The sequence below is a fragment of the Callionymus lyra genome, chromosome 6, assembly GCF_982586985.1.
Source record: "Callionymus lyra chromosome 6, fCalLyr1.hap1.1, whole genome shotgun sequence".
Lineage (NCBI taxonomy): Eukaryota > Metazoa > Chordata > Actinopteri > Syngnathiformes > Callionymidae > Callionymus > Callionymus lyra.
In genome coordinates this window covers 2,053,422-2,072,577 of record NC_141823.1, presented here as the reverse complement: position 1 = coordinate 2,072,577, position 19,156 = coordinate 2,053,422, and the positions used below count along the sequence as shown (strand labels likewise).

At 43.9% G+C, this 19,156-nt stretch overlaps 1 protein-coding gene across 2 annotated transcripts in view; it reads left to right on the top strand.

Annotated features, from left to right (window-relative positions):
• Positions 1-19,156, top strand: part of rhpn2 (rhophilin, Rho GTPase binding protein 2) — a 33,942-nt gene that overhangs the window by 10,597 nt on the left and 4,189 nt on the right. Inside the window, exons 3-13 of one of the 2 annotated variants that reach the window (XM_087793015.1) lie at positions 2,328-2,456; positions 7,379-7,454; positions 9,328-9,405; positions 10,439-10,563; positions 12,358-12,524; positions 12,764-12,951; positions 13,020-13,176; positions 13,275-13,394; positions 13,455-13,649; positions 14,215-14,261; positions 17,552-17,698. In XM_087793015.1, the coding sequence (XP_087649141.1) occupies positions 2,328-2,456; positions 7,379-7,454; positions 9,328-9,405; positions 10,439-10,563; positions 12,358-12,524; positions 12,764-12,951; positions 13,020-13,176; positions 13,275-13,394; positions 13,455-13,649; positions 14,215-14,261; positions 17,552-17,698 (1,429 nt within the window). Of the gene's footprint in view, positions 1-2,327; positions 2,457-7,378; positions 7,455-9,327; positions 9,406-10,438; positions 10,564-12,357; positions 12,525-12,763; positions 12,952-13,019; positions 13,177-13,274; positions 13,395-13,454; positions 13,650-14,214; positions 14,292-17,551; positions 17,699-19,156 lie in introns of both variants that reach the window. The other variant, XM_087793014.1, reaches the window with a different exon arrangement.

Genomic DNA, 19,156 nt, shown 5'->3' with positions numbered 1-19,156 from the left:
CAAATTATCAACAAGGAAACATTTAAATTCAACTTTCAGGAAATGAGGTTGAAAGGATGAAGATGGTTACATTGGTCCTGGTCTGGAATAAGAAGGTCTAAAAAGAGGACTAAGTGCTTTCTTCCTCGCCTACTGTTTGTGTGATGAGAGTTATGCTACTGCCTCCTGCTGTCTGTCTGAGCTCATTGCTCAATGTTATTTCACATGCTAAAAAAAGGTACTAATTATAAAGACATGCATTCAATGTAGGAAAATCAATTCGTAGGAAGTGAGCTGCTTGGCAGAGGTCTGCTTTATACTTCACTGAGTTCTACTGCCACATCTTCACGGAGCTGAATGTATGTTTCAGAGAGAAATCATCATTTGTAACTGGCTCTTCTGCTCTTCCTTGTTCAGGATCAAGTTTTATTTTTTAAATCATTAAAACTGATTAATGTTGCAAATATTGCAGTTTTCACCGCTGTTGTTCTTTGAACAGGCAAATAGAATAGACCTTGTAATTATTAGGGCTGTGAATCCTACGATATGTTACAGTATGTTTTGATATATTGTGATAAGTGATGTGTTGGTGACGCTTCATGAAACAGTGTCATGTTGTTCAGAGGTCAGTAGGTGGCGCCGTCAGTTCAAAAATGATGTGATCTTTCATTACAAACATAGGAAAATAGTGCAGAGACGCCATCTAGTTTCTTAAACACAGATAATTGTGATACTGGAGAAACAAGGAAATCTTGCAGGATCTCATTCTTCCTTTAACTGTGGAGAACGTAATGACTGCTGCCATCTAGAGGCCGGAGGTTTAATTGAAACACAAAAATGAACAAGGGTTGTGAATATTTACATGTTTATTGTAAATGGATAAAACATCGATACAGTACTGTTAATATTGACATGGTATGGTAAAGAATATTGTGGTATTTAGGTTTATAAATATAAATTATTTTCTCACACCCCCAGTAATTATTTTCGACTTTTTATTTTATTTAAAAAAGTAATGAGATTCAATACTCAGTGTTCATGACGTAGGTTCAGTCATTAAATGATCCTGTGGAAAACCTCACTAGTCTTTCCCTGACTCGTGAACAAGACTCTGAGATACTCGTCCTCCTCCACCTGAAGAAGGACCTCCTCCACTACTGAGCACCAGTGAGGTCAGGAAGGCTCTGGAGGTTGTGACTCCTGCCTGAGACCAGGGAGGAGAACATTATCTGGAGCCTCATGAAGGTCCAGACTCCCCAGCAGCTTCTTCTTGGCCAGCGGGAGAAGATAAATACCTCAGGTGCTTCTCATGAAGACTCACAGGCCTGAGATCTGCCGTCCATGTGCGGGAGCTGTACGTCCCGGACCTCTCTGTGCTGATAAAACTTCTGTGGCTGAAGCCGTGAGTCCTGGTGGAATCTTGAGTCGTGCATTCTTCAGCTGATCGTTATCAGGTGAAGCTGCTCCGTCCTCTCGTGTCCTCTGATGACCCACCTTCTCTCTGAACACACCTGTGTCCACATATTTCACTTCTTTTCTTCATGTTTTTATTCGGCGTCTTATCACCAGCCTTTAACAGGTCTTTAGCTCCTCCCACGTCTCAGACCGGGAACTCAAGACCAAATAACACGATCAAGGACACGAGGAAGTAGATAAAGAGAAATACATGTTTTCAAGTGTGGAACGTTCTGTTCATGTGTGACAGAAAGAGCTGAGCCAGAAGACAAAGTGGATTCATAGTGACTCGAGAACAAGATTAAAGATACGACAGTTTTCTCTAGAAGACTCGGAGTAGAAACATTGGTCCTCCAATAGAATTCTATGGTTCTCGTCAGGATGTTTGACTGATTTTTATTGTGTTGTTATTGTGTTGTTACTTTTCATCGTTGTACTTTTTCTGTTGTGTTTGTTTTGCCGTGTGTTTCTCTTGTGTTGTGATGGCGTCGAGCTTGAGTTTGTGGTGACACTCGGGGTGCGTCTCCGTGATCTGAGGACGAGGGGTTGACAGACATCATCTCTGGTCGTACAGGTTTAAAAACATAGTTCGTGGAGTCTTGAGACGAGGAGGTGTGTTGGCCCCTGTCGTCATGGTTACCAGAACAACAGGGATGTCAACGGATGTAACACTGAACACAGTAGAGCTCCAGCATAGATGACTTTATATACATGTGATATATAAAATGTTTTAGATAAATATATGATTGACTTGATGTTTATAACATCTCAACATGGGTATGAAAGATCTAAAGTAGTGACTGGTCTGAGGTTTGATCGTCACGATGTTTGACGACTGAACCGTGGCTTCTCTGGACGACACCATGACACGAGTCTTCCTCTCCTCCCTGCAGAGCCACGTCCAACAACAAGGTGAAGGAGATGGTCCTGCTGGAGCTGAGCTACGTCAACTCCAACCTGCAGCTGCTCATGGGACAACTGGAGGGTCTCAACAGCTCCGTGGAGGTCTATCAGAACACACAGTGAGTTCCTGTGACCCTTTGAAATGATCTTCAGCCTCAGGTCAACCACAAACCACAGTGTTCTCTACTCTTGTTCACCATCTTCCATGAGGAGCTGGAGAAATATGTGTGAGATGTTTCACATTTAGTGGAAAAACCTTTTTTAAAATAATCACTGAACCAACAGGTGCGCCAGATATATTCTGGATATCTATGTGGTGAGTCAGAATTTTAGGAAGCAGGTTAGAAAAATAAAACCCTGGTGGTGGAATTAGATACTAGGACTGCTGCATGGAGCGAGAACATTTTTCTCAGGACAAAAACTCAAGAAGTTTGACTTCTGCCCTCTTGACAGGCGGGTTAATAGCAGTTGATCACACATGTTGACAGTTAATTAACATGTAAATATTCACAGCATTTGTTGATTTCTGTATTGCAATTAAACCCCCGGCCTCTAGATGTCAGCCGACTTAAGTCCGCCACAGCTAAAGTAAGAATGATGACTGAGGACGAGAGGATACAGTGAGTCCAGCAGCTTTTAAAGCTGATGTTTGGATATATTTTGGTTTGAAAACAAATGAAAGTAGTTACGACTTCGTCAAGAGTCGTGTGGTCTGTAAATACTACAACACCAGAGTCAAGTACTGGACAATACTACACATATATACTTGTTGCTACAGTATCACAACACCAGAGTCAAGTACTGGACAATACTACACATATATACTTGTTGCTACAGTATCACAACACAAGAGTCAAGTACTGGACAATACTACACATATATACTTGTTACTACACTATCACAACACCAGAGTCAAGTACTGGACAATACTACACATATATACTTGTTACTACACTATCACAACACCAGAGTCAAGTACTGGACAATACTACACATATATACTTGTTACTACACTATCACTATACATCACTATATATCGTATCCTTGTATCGTGATACGTATCAACACATCCTGACACCGGTGTATAAATACTAGCTCGAGTGCAGGTAACAAAGTTAAGGAAATAGACCCAAAATGTTTGTCTTCTTTTTCTTCACCTACAATGTTCCTGGTCCCACTGTGTCCCCTCTTCCTTCCTGTCCGAACATCTGTCCCCCAAATACTTTCTGATCCAGATTTAAGCTCGTAGATAATCTGGTGTATCAGATCTGACGTCCGACCGCCTCCAGTCTTCACACAGTCGGCTCTTTGTTCGGATCCTGAGAAGAAGTATCTGGATTAGACTTCTTCTTAAATCTCATTCTTCTCGCATTGTTAGCATCATTAGCTTTGTCACGATACTAAAGTTTTCCACCTGATACCCATACTCAGGAACAGTTTTGATACACACAACTGGGATTAAATAAAATAAACCCAAATTTAAAAGAAGTATTTGAATTAACAAAAAAAAGCAAAATAATCTGTTACAAACAAAGAACAGGATCCATGTGCCTGATGTAGTGCAGCAATATAAAAAAGAAAAGAATACAATAACAATGACATGGTATCAATACTGCTCCAACTTACTTACTGATACTTGAAAGTTAGTATTGTATCAGGATACAACATATTTTCTTTGCGACCTACATAGCGACACGAGGTCAAGTAAGTAAGTTAGTAAGTAATTTTTATTTATAAAGCGCTTTTCCAGACCAGGGTCACAAAGCGCTTAAACAATCAAAACAATATTCAATAAAGTATATACTTTAAAGATCAAGATAATACTGAGAACAACACGTTCAACACAAGTGTGTCATTTTGCCTTAAATGGATTTGATATTGTGATGATGACAAATATTTATCTGTGACATTAACACTTGATTTTCCACGTGTTTTTTTTCATCAGAGGTTTTACTTCTCAAACGCAGTATTGTCATCAATAAATATTCAAAAATATGTCGTAGAAACGACACAATCTGCAACTGTGTAGCTTTGCTTATGTTCACTTGATCACAACATGGAGACTTTGATGTTATTTCTGGTCATTGCACTGGAGGAGAGTGAGGAGGCAGCCAAGCAGCTTCTTAGCAAGGCTGAAAACTGCCATTTTTTGGGATTAAAAGCATCAAAATGAAGTCTTGAAAATGACGAGGCCTGCGGTGAGAAACCGTATCACTGAGAAATAGTTGTGTGTCAGATTTTTTCACGCCTAACATTTTTATAGCATTAGATCATCAAAGTAATCTTAAAAAACGATCTGTGTTACAATCAATGGAATCACAACACGATGAGTTGCTGCCGAACTCTTGGACAGACTCAACACAACATGTGTGTGATTGTGTGCGAGGTTACGGTTGCTAAGAGGAAACTGGTGGCTCTGGAGCGACAACACAAACTGAAGCTCTCCGACGCCAACATGAAGCTCAGACGTCGGTGAAACTGGTTCTGGACCACGAACGATTCTCCAGAACCATCAGGAGAAACCGGTTCAAGTGTCGGCCTCGTTAATCCATCTTTTGTGCGGCGGAACCAGCGCGGCCGGTTCGACGACAACAAAACACTAGAGCTCCCTCGACACGTCCCTCCTTCGTCTCAGATGAGTCAGTCCGTCCTCCAGCCTCAGGTGGATTCAGTCACTTCCTGTCACATGACCTTCTGGAGAGTGTGTGTTGTCGACGTCATATTCGTTGTGTTGCTCTTATCGTGGATCGACCCACAACGGTTCGTACTGATAAAAGTCAGACAGAGATGATGAAGGACACGACAGCAGTAAATCTTCAGTGAGAACAAACTCAGAGATGATGAAGATAAAAGCGGCTTCAAAGAATGACAAATATGCAAATCATACTTCCTGGTTGATATACATTTGGTTTGATAAGAGATTTGACTCCACGTCTGGTTTAGTCTCTGAAATGAAGGAAACCAAGGAAGTAGACTTTTCTACTCCGTTCAAGGTACTTCCATGTTTAGCTGGAGCAGTCGGAGTAACTTCAGCGCCCCCTAGTGGAGCGTGTTTGAGCTCAAATCCATGCAGTTTTAGTACTTTTTTTTACATGTTTCCTTTTGCCTGTTTTAATATGACATAAGTTAAAATGTTATTTTTAAAACTGTTCACGACAAATATTTCTGCAGCGAATTTACCCAAACATAGATCAGATTTACCTTACCTTAGATTCAACCTGAGTCAAGAGTTACACATACAAAAGTAACATGATGGCAATAATGTATTTTATTACATTAATATAATAATATGTTATTGACCATTTTAATCTAAAATATCTTCACCCTGGGTTTGAGTTAAAAATAAGTTTTGCTTTTTCGTAATTGTCACATATTTATATTAATAATTACAATTTTAATAACATTTTCTTTAACAGAAAATATGTCACATTTACATTTCTCGTTGTGAGTTCAGAAAAATAATGTCTACGTATAAAAAAATACTGATAAATCGCAGAACTTCATAACTCTGCTCTACGGCGCCTCGCGGCTAACATGCTAACATGCTAACATGCTAACAGGTTAAAAACGACCTGCTGAGGACTCGAGGTTTAAAATTCTAGTCCGTGATGATTGAAAGGTTACATCGTCTGAACTACTTTCAAAGTGACAATTAAAAAAGCTTCAAAGAATAACAAATATGCAAATCATACTTCCTGGTTGATATACGTTTGGTTTGATCAGAGATTTGTCTCTGAAATGAAGAAGCCGGTTCAGGTGTTTCCGAGGCTCTCGTGTTTGTTCCTCTTTAAACTCTTCCTCTCGCTGTCGTCTCGAGAGACTCTTGACGTCTCCGTCGCTGCTGGTCACGTGGGTTCAGAACCACCTGTCGTACCAGAGAGTCCAGAGGTCCGTGCTGGGGGAACGAAAACGTTTGATTCCTCAGCTGCTTCGAGGGTGAAGTCATGCTCGACTGAAACCACAGTTTACACGACTACAGCTCCCGGACCCCAGATCTTGGGGAGGAGGACCAACTCCAAACACATCTGGAGTCTCTGTTTAACTCTGGAAATAAAACTATATTTCTAATACAAACCTGCAGCAGTTCTTCAGAGTTAACCCTTTATTCTGACTCTGAAGAAATGTCAGCACCACTGGACGGTTCTGAACAGACATGAATCATCCAACTTTTTCATTTCTGCTCCGTCGTGACCTCTGACCTCTCGCGAAGGATGTTTCTGTGACGTAAACCAGAGTCGACCCGGGTCAGTGGTGGTTCTGCTCCTCGTCTGAAACACATGTCGGTGAGAAGGTGTGTTTCTTCAAAGATCCCTCCAGACCCGGACCCAGACCCGGCCTCTCCCGGTGGCTCGCTGGCTCGCTCGCACAGCGCGGCTGATGAATGGACTCACTGAGCCAGAGGAATGTGGTCTTATCATGGAGTGATGAATGAGCGCGGAGTGTCTTGACGGAGCGTTCTGACCCGACACACCGCCAGCTTCTCCGTGGACACGCTGAGCAGGACCGACCCGTCGGACCGGCTGATGTTCCTGGACTTTGACGGCCTGTCAAGAGAGCCACTCGTCGTCGATGAACTAACAGGCGCTCATTAAGCTCAGAGCAATTAGGAGTCGTGAGCTCGGACCAGAACCTCATTTAAGCCCGAACCCCTGCTGGGTTCACGAGCAGAACCATCTGCCTAATCCAGGCCTCGCTCATTAAACCGCTCCAGAGATTAGACTGGACTTTCTCAGTCGGACCACTGATATCTCAGATGGACTTCCCCGGCGTCCAGACTCTCCCTTGTACGGCAGGAGCTGCTGGTTTGAGTCCAGGAGCCGGTGTTTACCAAGAGAGGCTGGTTCTGACCCGTCAGTCCCAGTAACCTCTTCAGAACCTCCCAACGACTTTTTACAACAATCCAATTGTAAATGTTTAAATAATGATCTCAAAGATGTGGATTCATTCGTTTGAGTCAAAACCATCATAAAGAAGATTAGTTTAAACGAAAGATTTGAGCCTTCGGTGTATTTTGTTCATCTTTGTTTTCTTCTGTCTCCAGTGAAATGGCCAACATCCCGCTCATCGCTCTGGGCCTGAAGGAAACCAAGGAAGTGGACTTTTCTACTCCGTTCAAGGTACTTCCATGTTTAGCTGGAGCAGTGGGAGGAACTTCAGCGCCCCCTAGTGGAGCGTGTTTGAGCTCAAATCCATGCAGTTTTAGTACTTTGTTACGTGTCCGTTTGCCTGTTTTAATATGACACTCATAAGTTAAAATTTTATTTTTAAAACTCTTCATGACAAAATATTTCTGCAGCGAATTTACCCAAACATAGATCAGGTTCAACCTCACGTGAGTCAAGAGTTACACATACAAAAATAACATGATGGCAATAATGTGTTTTATTACATTAATATAATAATGTATTATTGACCATTTTAATCTAAAATATCTCCACCCTGGGTTTATACTTAGGATATGTTTTGCTGTCATAGTATATATAGTATGTATAGTATTTGTCACATATTAATATTAATAATTACAATGTTAATAACATTTTTTTTAAAGAAAATTTGTCACAGTTAAATTTCTCGTTGTGAGGTCAGAAAAACAATGTCTACTTATAAAAAATACTGATAAAACAGTCGCAGAACTTTATAACTCTGCTCTACGGTGTCCTCGTGGCTAACATGCTAACATGCTAACATGCTAACAGGTAAAAACCACCTGCTGAGGACTCGAGGTTTAAAATTCTAGTCCGTGATGATTGAAAGGTTACATCGTCTGAACTACTTTCAAAGTGACAATTAAAAAAAGTGGGTCAGACCGACCGCAGGACGACGCGACGCCTCGTAAACGTTCGGAATAACGAGGAGTTTTGTGTTTCACGATGGCGTCGCTTCAACTCTGGGCGTCGCCGACTAAATGAAAGAGCGTTTAACGACAATCAAGTGTCACGACCTCGACGCGATGAAGTCTTGACGGTTTCCTCCTGTGACGGAAACCTTTCTTCCTCGTCCCGTCGGTAGGAAGTTTGTGTTGACGTGTCCCTCGGTTCAAGAGGTCAAAGAAGTGAACTGGGGTCAGCGTTGGTCAGTGGGTGTCAAGAAGTGTCCACTGATGTACCTCATAATGTTGTTGTCCTTCACCGCGCCCCATAGTGATTTTGATTGTGAAAAAGGAATTCATTTACTAAAAGATGAAAGTTTTTTAAGGCACTGCTTGACTTTCAAAATTAAATAAACCTAAGAAATGTGAAAATATTGCACTAATATAAAATATAAATATTTATTTTATTTATTTTATTTATTTTATCTATTTTATTTATTTTATTTATTTATTTTTATATTTATATATATACATTTATAGAAAATATAAACACTTTGGTGTTTGGATACATTACAACATAGTAAATAAAATACAATAAATAGTTCATAAACTGATTTTGAATAAATTAATTTGATTGATTAATTGAGGAACTCGTTCGTTTTACACCCAAATGTCCAAACTTTTAGCACTAGGGTGAGAAATGGTGGAAATAAATCAGCGAGAGTTGTGGACCTGATGTTTACAAGCATTTCTCTTGAATATGAGTCGCATAATAAAGTATTTAAAGGTAAATAAGGAACAGAAAAAACACAACCGAGGCATCTGTGACGACATCTTGAAAACTGAATTTAACCGATGACTCGGTTGACGGGCCTTCTGATGACGTCACCGTCGAAGAGTTAAAGGTTTGGTTTTCAATCTTCAACAATGACCTGAAACTACTCCAGCATAACCACACAGAGTGATACTGCCATCCACCGGCGAACTAGTGTATTACAACAGGGAGGCTCGTTCATCCAGTTGTTTGTTTGGTTCAAGATAATCCATGACAGACTATCAGGCAGATCAGGTGGATTTCCGTGACATTCAAGGTTAAACGTAATTGATTCTGTCTGTGATCACAAAATCATTTTTTTCACGATATGATTTGAGTGAAACGCTGACATGTTTGTCTCCAACAGGACTTTATCTCGGAGCACTACAGCGAGGACGGCAACAAGTACGAGGATGAGATCGCCGACATGATGGACCTGCGACAGGTGAGCTCCTGTAGTTTGTATCTCCATTACCGTAAAAACATGTATAATATACATTGATGATCATAAACATCAGAGTTTGTGCTGCTCAACCTTGTGCTTCAGTGTTTGATGTTTTCTTTGTCGTTTTTTGTCTTTTTGTGTTAAAAAACTGTCACTAATTCAACTGAAAACAAACATGGTTCAAGGCCAAGAGATTCAAGTGAGAAGTCGACATTAGAATCAGAAACTTTCATTGTGTGTTTAATCTGTCTATTAAAGACGTTCAGTTGTTTTTTTTTAACACAAATTCATATTTAAGAGGGAATTTTACTCTTTTAATGCAAGTATATCAGTTTAATTTAACATTTAAAATGTTGAAACTTTGAATTGTAACATTGAAATGTAGTATTTAAATAATTTAATTCAATTATTTCTAGTAAGAAATCTTTCCTTGAATGATTTTAAAATATTTTCCAAATTATTTTTACACAAACAGATGGTATTTTAATTCTAATAATGAAATAATTAATGTTTTAAATTCAGTATCTTGTAATTGATAGACTTTTAAGTTCAATATAAATGTTGGTATAATAGAGTCACTAGACAAAACCAACAGAGCACTGAGCTACTGGATCAAACTTTCAGCCAATCATTTGAGGCGCATGGATCATGTGACTTCCAGATTCAGAGAATGTAAAAATGCTTTTAATATTATTTTATTATTTATACTGACACAAGTATGTAATTGAAGTAAATCACAACATTAAATTGATCGTTGAAATTGTAGATCTGAGAGAACTTTACTCTAAAACTATCTTAGAGAAGTCACGAGGCACCTGAACGCACCGTGGTGTGTTCGAGGTGATGAGAGAGATTGTTGTTGTTTCTGGTGTGGTTCGTAACTGTCAATCAAAGGTTTCTGTTGAGGCGTCTTGATTGATTGATGATTTTGAACCTTTAACGTCATGATGTTCCTCTGATTCATGGAGTGTCAGGATGTGCTGGATGTCAGGTGTGGTCGCCGCTCCTCAACTTCTCTTCGCCTCCCTCACAGGCCTGCAGGACGCCGAGTCGCAACGAAGCCGGCGTGGAGCTGCTCTCCAAGTACTACGGCTTCCTGCCCATGATGGAGTCTCGCTTCTTCGGCGCCAACCGTCCCAGCGGCATCTTCTTCACATGGTACGAGATCAGAGCGTGTTGGCGTCTATATCTAGGTTAACATTATGCTCAATATGTGACGTGAGCGTTCGTTCATCTCAAGCACCTCGTAACAGACAAGACTCTGTCCGTTGAATTCATGTTTCCATGTTTTTAAATGTCTTTAAATGTCTTTGTATTAGATTTGTCATTTAATGTGGCTTCACATAATTTACAATGTACAACAGTGCTAGCGGCTAGCTAAGCTAACAAATGTAGCATTCAGTTTAATGTCTTTCACTTCACAGTTAAAGTTGAAACACTTTTTATCTACAGGTGGTTATTTAAACAAACCATTATCTAACTAGCCAAACCAGAAAATATACACAATTACTGGTAACTGTTTATGACCTTGGCTCCTGCGAGGGTTTTGGTTATATCATTCTCTCTGGTGTTGTGATAGTGTAGTAACAAGTATATATGTGTGTATTATTGTCCAGTTCTTGACTCTGGTGTTGTGATAGTGTAGTAACAAGTATATATGTGTAGTATTGTCCAGTACTTGACTCTGGTGTTGTGATAGTGTAGTAACAAGTATATATGTGTAGTATTGTCCAGTTCTTGACTCTGGTGTTGTGATAGTGTAGTAACAAGTATATATGTGTAGTATTGTCCAGTACTTGACTCTGGTGTTGTGATAGTGTAGTAACAAGTATATATGTGTAGTATTGTCCAGTACTTGACTCTGGTGTTGTGATAGTGTAGTAACAAGTATATATGTGTAGTATTGTCCAGTTCTTGACTCTGGTGTTGTGATAGTGTAGTAACAAGTATATATGTGTACTATTGTCCAGTACTTGACTCTGGTGTTGTGATAGTGTAGTAACAAGTATATATGTGTAGTATTGTCCAGTTCTTGACTCTGGTGTTGTGATAGTGTAGTAACAAGTATATATGTGTAGTATTGTTTTATATGTGCTGCTGGTCATGATGCTCGTTGTGATGCTGGTCGTGATGCTGGTCGTGATGCTGGTGGTGCTGCTGGTTGTGATGCTGGTTGTGATGCTGGTCGTGATGCTGGTGGTGCTGCTGGTTGTGATGCTGGTTGTGATGCTGGTCGTGATGCTGGTGGTGCTGCTGGTTGTGATGCTGGTTGTGATGCTGGTCGTGATGCTGGTGGTGCTGCTGGTTGTGATGCTGGTTGTGATGCTGGTCGTGATGCTGGTCGTGATGCTGGTCGTGATGCTGGTTGTGATGCTGGTGGTGCTGCTGGTTGTGATGCTGGTTGTGATGCTGGTCGTGATGCTGGTGGTGCTGCTGGTTGTGATGCTGGTTGTGATGCTGGTCGTGATGCTGGTCGTGATGCTGGTCGTGATGCTGGTGGTGCTGCTGGTTGTGATGCTGGTTGTGATGCTGGTCGTGATGCTGGTCGTGATGCTGGTCGTGATGCTGGTGGTGCTGCTGGTTGTGATGCTGGTTGTGATGCTGGTTGTGATGCTGGTTGTGATGCTGGTCGTGATGCTGGTCGTGATGCTGGTGGTGCTGCTGGTGGTGCTGCTGGTCGTGATGCTGGTCGTGATGCTGGTCGTGATGCTGATCGTGATGCTGGTCGTGATGCTGGTCGTGATGCTGGTCGTGATGCTGGTCGTGATGCTGGTTGTGATGCTCGTTGTGATGCTGGTCATGATGCTGATCGTGATGCTGGTCGTGATGCTGGTCGTGATGCTGGTCGTGATGCTGGTCGTGATGCTGATCGTGATGCTGGTCGTGATGCTGGTCGTGATGCTGGTCGTGATGCTGATCGTGATGCTGGTCGTGATGCTGGTTGTGCTGCAGGTACGACTCCTTCACCGGGCAGCCGCTGTGCCAACAGAACCTGTCTCTGGAGAAGGCCAGCGTCCTCTTCAACATGGCCGCCCTCTTCTCCCAGATCGGGACCCGCTGCGACCGACAGACGGTCGTGGGTTTGGAAGAAGCCATTTCATCCTTCCAGAAGTCAGCAGGTACGTCACGGATGATTGACAACCTGTCGTGTCTGAACATGTGTCTCAGTGAATCAGTGTCAAAGTTGTTGGATTTAACATTTATTGAAACGTTTTCATATTATTATGATTATCATCCTTATAAATTATAATCATGATTATAAGTAATAACTTATTTTATATTAAATTGAATGTGTTGATTGGATGCCACTGAGCAAGTGCTACCCTGGTCCTCCTGCTGGTGGCGCTCTCGTCCTCAGGGGTCCTGAACATGCTGAAGGAGACCTTCACTCACATCCCCAGCTACGACATGAGTCCAGCCATGCTCAGCACGTTGATCCGCATGATGCTGGCCCAGGCCCAGGAGTGTCTGTTCGAGAAGACGGCTCTGCCCGGGATCAGGAACCGGTTCCTGCCTCTCCTCAGGATGGCCCAGGAGGCCTCCAAGGTGGGTCACCTCTAGACCTCGGAGGAGGTCCCAACCCCTCCTCTTCTTCACGACTTCTTCTCCTCCAGGTGTCGGACATCTACGATAAGGTCCACCAGTCCATGATCCAGTCGCCGGTCAAAGACAACGTGCCCTTCTTCTGGTCCACCAACGCTCAGGTCAAGACGCACCACTACCGCTCCATGGCCCACTACTTCATGGCCTCGGCGCTCCTGGACCACCAACGTAAGACCACCTGACCCGGAACACCTCTTATGCTCCTCCTCTGGGAGTCACAATGTCTGAGGTGTTAACGTGGTCTCTCTCCCTGACTCGTGGTCCAGTGGGGCCCGGAGACGACGAGGACCAGCAGGAGAAGACCTTGTCTCAGGTCTACGACTCCATCCCCGAGAGTCGCTCGCCGTCGGACATCCTGAAGAAGAGAGACGAGCGCGAGCGTGTCGGTGAGTGCGCTGAGTGACCGGCCTCTCCCTCGGGTCCTTGACCTCCTGCTCTCCCTCCAGGCAAGGCTCACATCCGCAGAGCCATCCTGGGCCACGAGGAGGCGCTGAGGATCTACAGTCTGTGTCACCACCTCAACAAGCTGGAGGTCCTGCAGGAGATCCTGAGAGCCAGTCATGAGCGCTCGCTGGAGAAGTCGTCGGAGCACGAGCGCGAGGACGAGTTCCCCGACTACATGGAAGCTCCTGACATCATACGTGAGTGTGTGTGTGTGTGTGTGTGTGTGTGTGTGTGTGTGTGTGTGTGTGTGTGTGTGTGTGTGTGTGTGTGTGTGTGTGTGTGTGTGTGTGTGTGTGTGTGTGTGTGTGTGAGGGTGTGTGTGTGTGTGTGTGTGTGAGGGGGTGTGTGTGTGAGTGTGTGTGTGTGTGTGTGTGTGAGTGTGGGGGTGTGTGAGTGTGTGTGTGAGTGAGTGTTTGTGTGTGTGAGTGTGTGTGTGTGTGTGTGTGAGTGTGGGGGTGTGTGAGTGTTTGTGTGTGTGTGGGGGTGTGTGAGTGTGTGTGTGAGAGTGAGTGAGTGAGTGTGTGGGGGTGTGTGAGTGAGTGTGTGTGTGTGGGGGTGTGTGAGAGTGAGTGAGTGTGTGTGTGTGTGTGTGTCTGTTTATATAAATCTGTGTGTAAATGTGTTTAAATAAATGTGTCTGTGTGTGTTTATAAGTGTGTGTGAGTTTATGTTTGTGTGTATGTCTGGGTTTATATAAATGCGTGTGTGTGTCAGTTGTGTAGCATGTATGAACAAGTGTACACTGGGGTCATGTGTCTGCAGCGAGGACGGAGCACAGAGCAGAGATGCAACTTCCTCCCATCAACAAGGTGAACGTCAGAGACTTCTTCCACTGTCTGGTATGTGGGTCACTAACCTTCTCCTTCACTGTCTAACACACACACACACACACACACACACACACACACACACACACACACACTAGCGTACACACACACACACACTAGCGTACACACACTAGCGTACACACACACACACACACTAGCGTCCACACACACACACACTAGCGTACACACACACACACACACACTAGCGTACACACACACCCCCACTAGCGTCCACACACACACACACACCCACTAGCGTCCACACACACACACACACACACACACACACTAGCGTACACACACACACACACACCAGCGTCCACACACACACACACACACACACACACTAGCGTACACACACACACAACAGCGTCCACACACACACACACACACTAGCGTACACACACACACACTAGCGTCCACACACACACACACACACACACACACTAGCGTACACACACACACACTAGCGTCCACACACACACACACACACACACACTAGCGTACACACACACACAACAGCGTCCACACACACACACACACACTAGCGTACACACACACCCCCACTAGCGTCCACACACACACACACACCCACTAGCGTCCACACACACACACACACACACACACTAGCGTCCACACACACACACACACCAGCGTCCACACACACACCAGCGTCCAGACACACACACACTAGAGTCCAGACACACACACACTAGCGTCCACACACACACACACACTAGCGTCCACACACACACACACACCAGCGTCCAGACACACAAACTAGCGTCCAGACACACACACACTAGAGTCCAGACACACACACACACTAGTGTCCACACACACACACACACACACCAGCGTCCAGACACACAAACTAGCGTCCAGACACACACACACTAGAGTCCAGACACACACACACACACCAGCGTCCAGACACACAAACTAGCGTCCAGACACACACACACTAGAGTCCAGACACACACACACACCAGCGTCCAGACTCACACACACACCAGCGTCCAGACTCACACACACACCAGCGTCCAGACTCACACACACACCAGCGTCCAGACTCACACACACACCAGCGTCCAGACTCACACACATGCTGCGTCCACAAACACGGCCGAGCAGCATGTGATGATGTCTCTCCTGGAGGTTCTTCTCTCTCAGGTCAAAGGTCATCTGGTGTTGGCTGTGTTGTGACTTTCACCGTCAGGTCCAGTTTGTGTAACTCTTGGTTGTGGTGCTGAAGCCTTGTTGTCATCACATGAACACAACTGTGTGTTGCTGTGAGTCTCGAGAGAAGTTGAAAAATGATGTCTCACACTCACTCTTGAACGCACACATACACTCACTCTTGAACGCACACATACACTCACTCTTGAACACACACAGACACTCACTCTTGAACACACACATACACTCACTCTTGAACACACACATACACTCACTCTTGAACACACACAGACACTCACTCTTGAACACACACAGACACTCACTCTTGAACACACACATACACTCACTCTTGAACACACACATACACTCACTCTTGAACGCACACATACACTCACTCTTGAACACACATAGACACTCACTCTTGAACACACACATACACTCACTCTTGAACGCACACATACACTCACTCTTGAACACACACATACACTCACTCTTGAACACACACAGACACTCACTCTTGAACACACACATACACTCACTCTTGAACACACACATACACTCACTCTTGAACACACACATACACTCACTCTTGAACGCACACATACACTCACTCTTGAACACACATAGACACTCACTCTTGAACACACACATACACTCACTCTTGAACGCACACATACACTCACTCTTGAACACACACATAGACACTCACTCTTGAACACACACATAGACACTCACTCTTGAACACACATAGACACTCACTCTTGAACACACACATACACTCACTCTTGAACGCACACATACACTCACTCTTGAACACACACATAGACACTCACTCTTGAACACACACATACACTCACTCTTGAACACACACATACACTCACTCTTGAACGCACACATACACTCACTCTTGAACACACACATAGACACTCACTCTTGAACACACACATAGACACTCACTCTTGAACACACACATACACTCACTCTTGAACGCACACATACACTCACTCTTGAACGCACACATACACTCACTCTTGAACACACACATAGACACTCACTCTTGAACACACACATACACTCACTCTTGAACACACACATACACTCACTCTTGAACGCACACATACACTCACTCTTGAACACACACATAGACACTCACTCTTGAACACACACATAGACACTCACTCTTGAACACACACATACACTCACTCTTGAACGCACACATACACTCACTCTTGAACACACACATACACTCACTCTTGAACACACACATAGACACTCACTCTTGAACACACACATACACTCACTCTTGAACGCACACATACACTCACTCTTGAACACACACATACACTCACTCTTGAACACACACATACACTCACTCTTGAACGCACACATACACTCACTCTTGAACACACATAGACACTCACTCTTGAACACACACATACACTCACTCTTGAACGCACACATACACTCACTCTTGAACACACACATACACTCACTCTTGAACACACACATACACTCACTCTTGAACAAACACATACACTCACTCTTGAACGCACACATACACTCACTCTTGAACACACACATAGACACTCACTCTTGAACACACACATAGACACTCACTCTTGAACACACACATACACTCACTCTTGAACGCACACATACACTCACTCTTGAACACACACATACACTCACTCTTGAACACACACATAGACACTCACTCTTGAACACACACATAGACACTCACTCTTGAACACACACATACACTCACTCTTGAACGCACACATACACTCACTCTTGAACACACACATACACTCACTCTTGAACACACACATAGACACTCACTCTTGAACACACACATACACTCACTCTTGAACGCACACATACACTCACTCTTGAACACACACATACACTCACTCTTGAACACACACTCACCCACACAAACAAATTCATTCTAGCAAACACACATATAACTTACTATCTCTGACACAAACGCAAACTAACACAACACAAATCTCAACAGTAACACACACACAAACTAAGTCACACTGATACACATCTGAAGCAGTCGCACAAAGACTCACAATGGTTCCTCTCAGGGTCCTCCGTCAGTCTTCTCAGCCAAGCAGCGCTGGACGCCCCCGCGGACTCTGAGGCTCCGCCCCCAAGACAGAGACCTCGGCTTTACCTTGAAGGGAGGATCACCTGTCCAGGTGGTGTCTTTGGACCCCCTCAGCCCAGTCGCTGTGAGTGTTGACCTCTACACAACTGTTCCTTTATACGACTGTTCTTGACCTCTACACAACTGTTCCTTTATACGACTGTTCTTGACCTCTACACAACTGTTCCTTTATACGACTGTTCTTGACCTCTACACAACTGTTCCTTTATACCTTTATACGACTGTTCTTGACCTCTACACAACTGTTCCTTTATAGAACTGTTCATGACCTCTACGCGACTGTTCATGACCTCTATGCAACTGTTCCTTTATACCTTTATACGACTGTTCTTGACCTCTACACAACTGTTCCTTTATAGAACTGTTCATGACCTCTACGCGACTGTTCATGACCTCTATGCAACTGTTCATGACCTCTACGCGACTGTTCATGACCTCTATGCAACCGTTCATGACCTCTACGCGACTGTTCATGACCTCTATGCAACTGTTCATGACCTCTACGCGACTGTTCATGACCTCTATGCGACTGTTCATGACCTCTACGCGACTGTTCATGACCTCTACGTGACTGTTCTTGACCTCTATGTAACTGTTCATGACCGCTAACCGACTGTTCATGACCTCTATGCAACTGTTCATGACCTCTACGTGACTGTTCATGACCTCTATGTGACTGTTCATGACCTCTACCGACTGTTCATGACCTCTACCGACTGTTCATGACCTCTGCACGACTGTTCATGACCTCTACGTGACTGTTCTTGACCTCTATGCAACTGTTCATGACCTCTACGTGACTGTTCATGACCTCTATGTGACTGTTCATGACCTCTACCGACTGTTCATGACCTCTACCGACTGTTCATGACCTCTACGCGACTGTTCATGACCTCTACGTGACTGTTCTTGACCTCTATGCAACTGTTCATGACCTCTACGTGACTGTTCATGACCTCTATGTGACTGTTCATGACCTCTACCGACTGTTCATGACCTCTACCGACTGTTCATGACCTCTACACGACTGTTCATGACCTCTACGCGACTGTTCATGACCTCTACCCGACTGTTCATGACCTCTACGCGACTGTTCATGACCCCTACCCGACTGTTCATGACCTCTACGCGACTGTTCATGACCCCTACCCGACTGTTCATGACCCCTATGCGACTTTTCATGACCCCTACACGACTGTTCATGACCTCTACACAACTGTTTCTTTATACGACTGTCCTTGACCTCCACGCGACTGTTCATGACATCTACCCGACTGTACTTGACCTCTATGCGACTGTTCTTGACCTCTACGCGACTGTTCATGACCTTTACGCGACTGTTCTTGACCTCTATGCGACTGTTCTTGACCTCTACGCGACTGTTCTTGACCGCTACGCGACTGTTCTTGACTTTTACGCGACTGTTCTTGACCTCTAAGCGACTTTTCTTGACCTCTACGCGAGTGTTCATGACCTTTACGCGACTGTTCTTGACCTCTATGCGACTGTTCCTTTATACGAC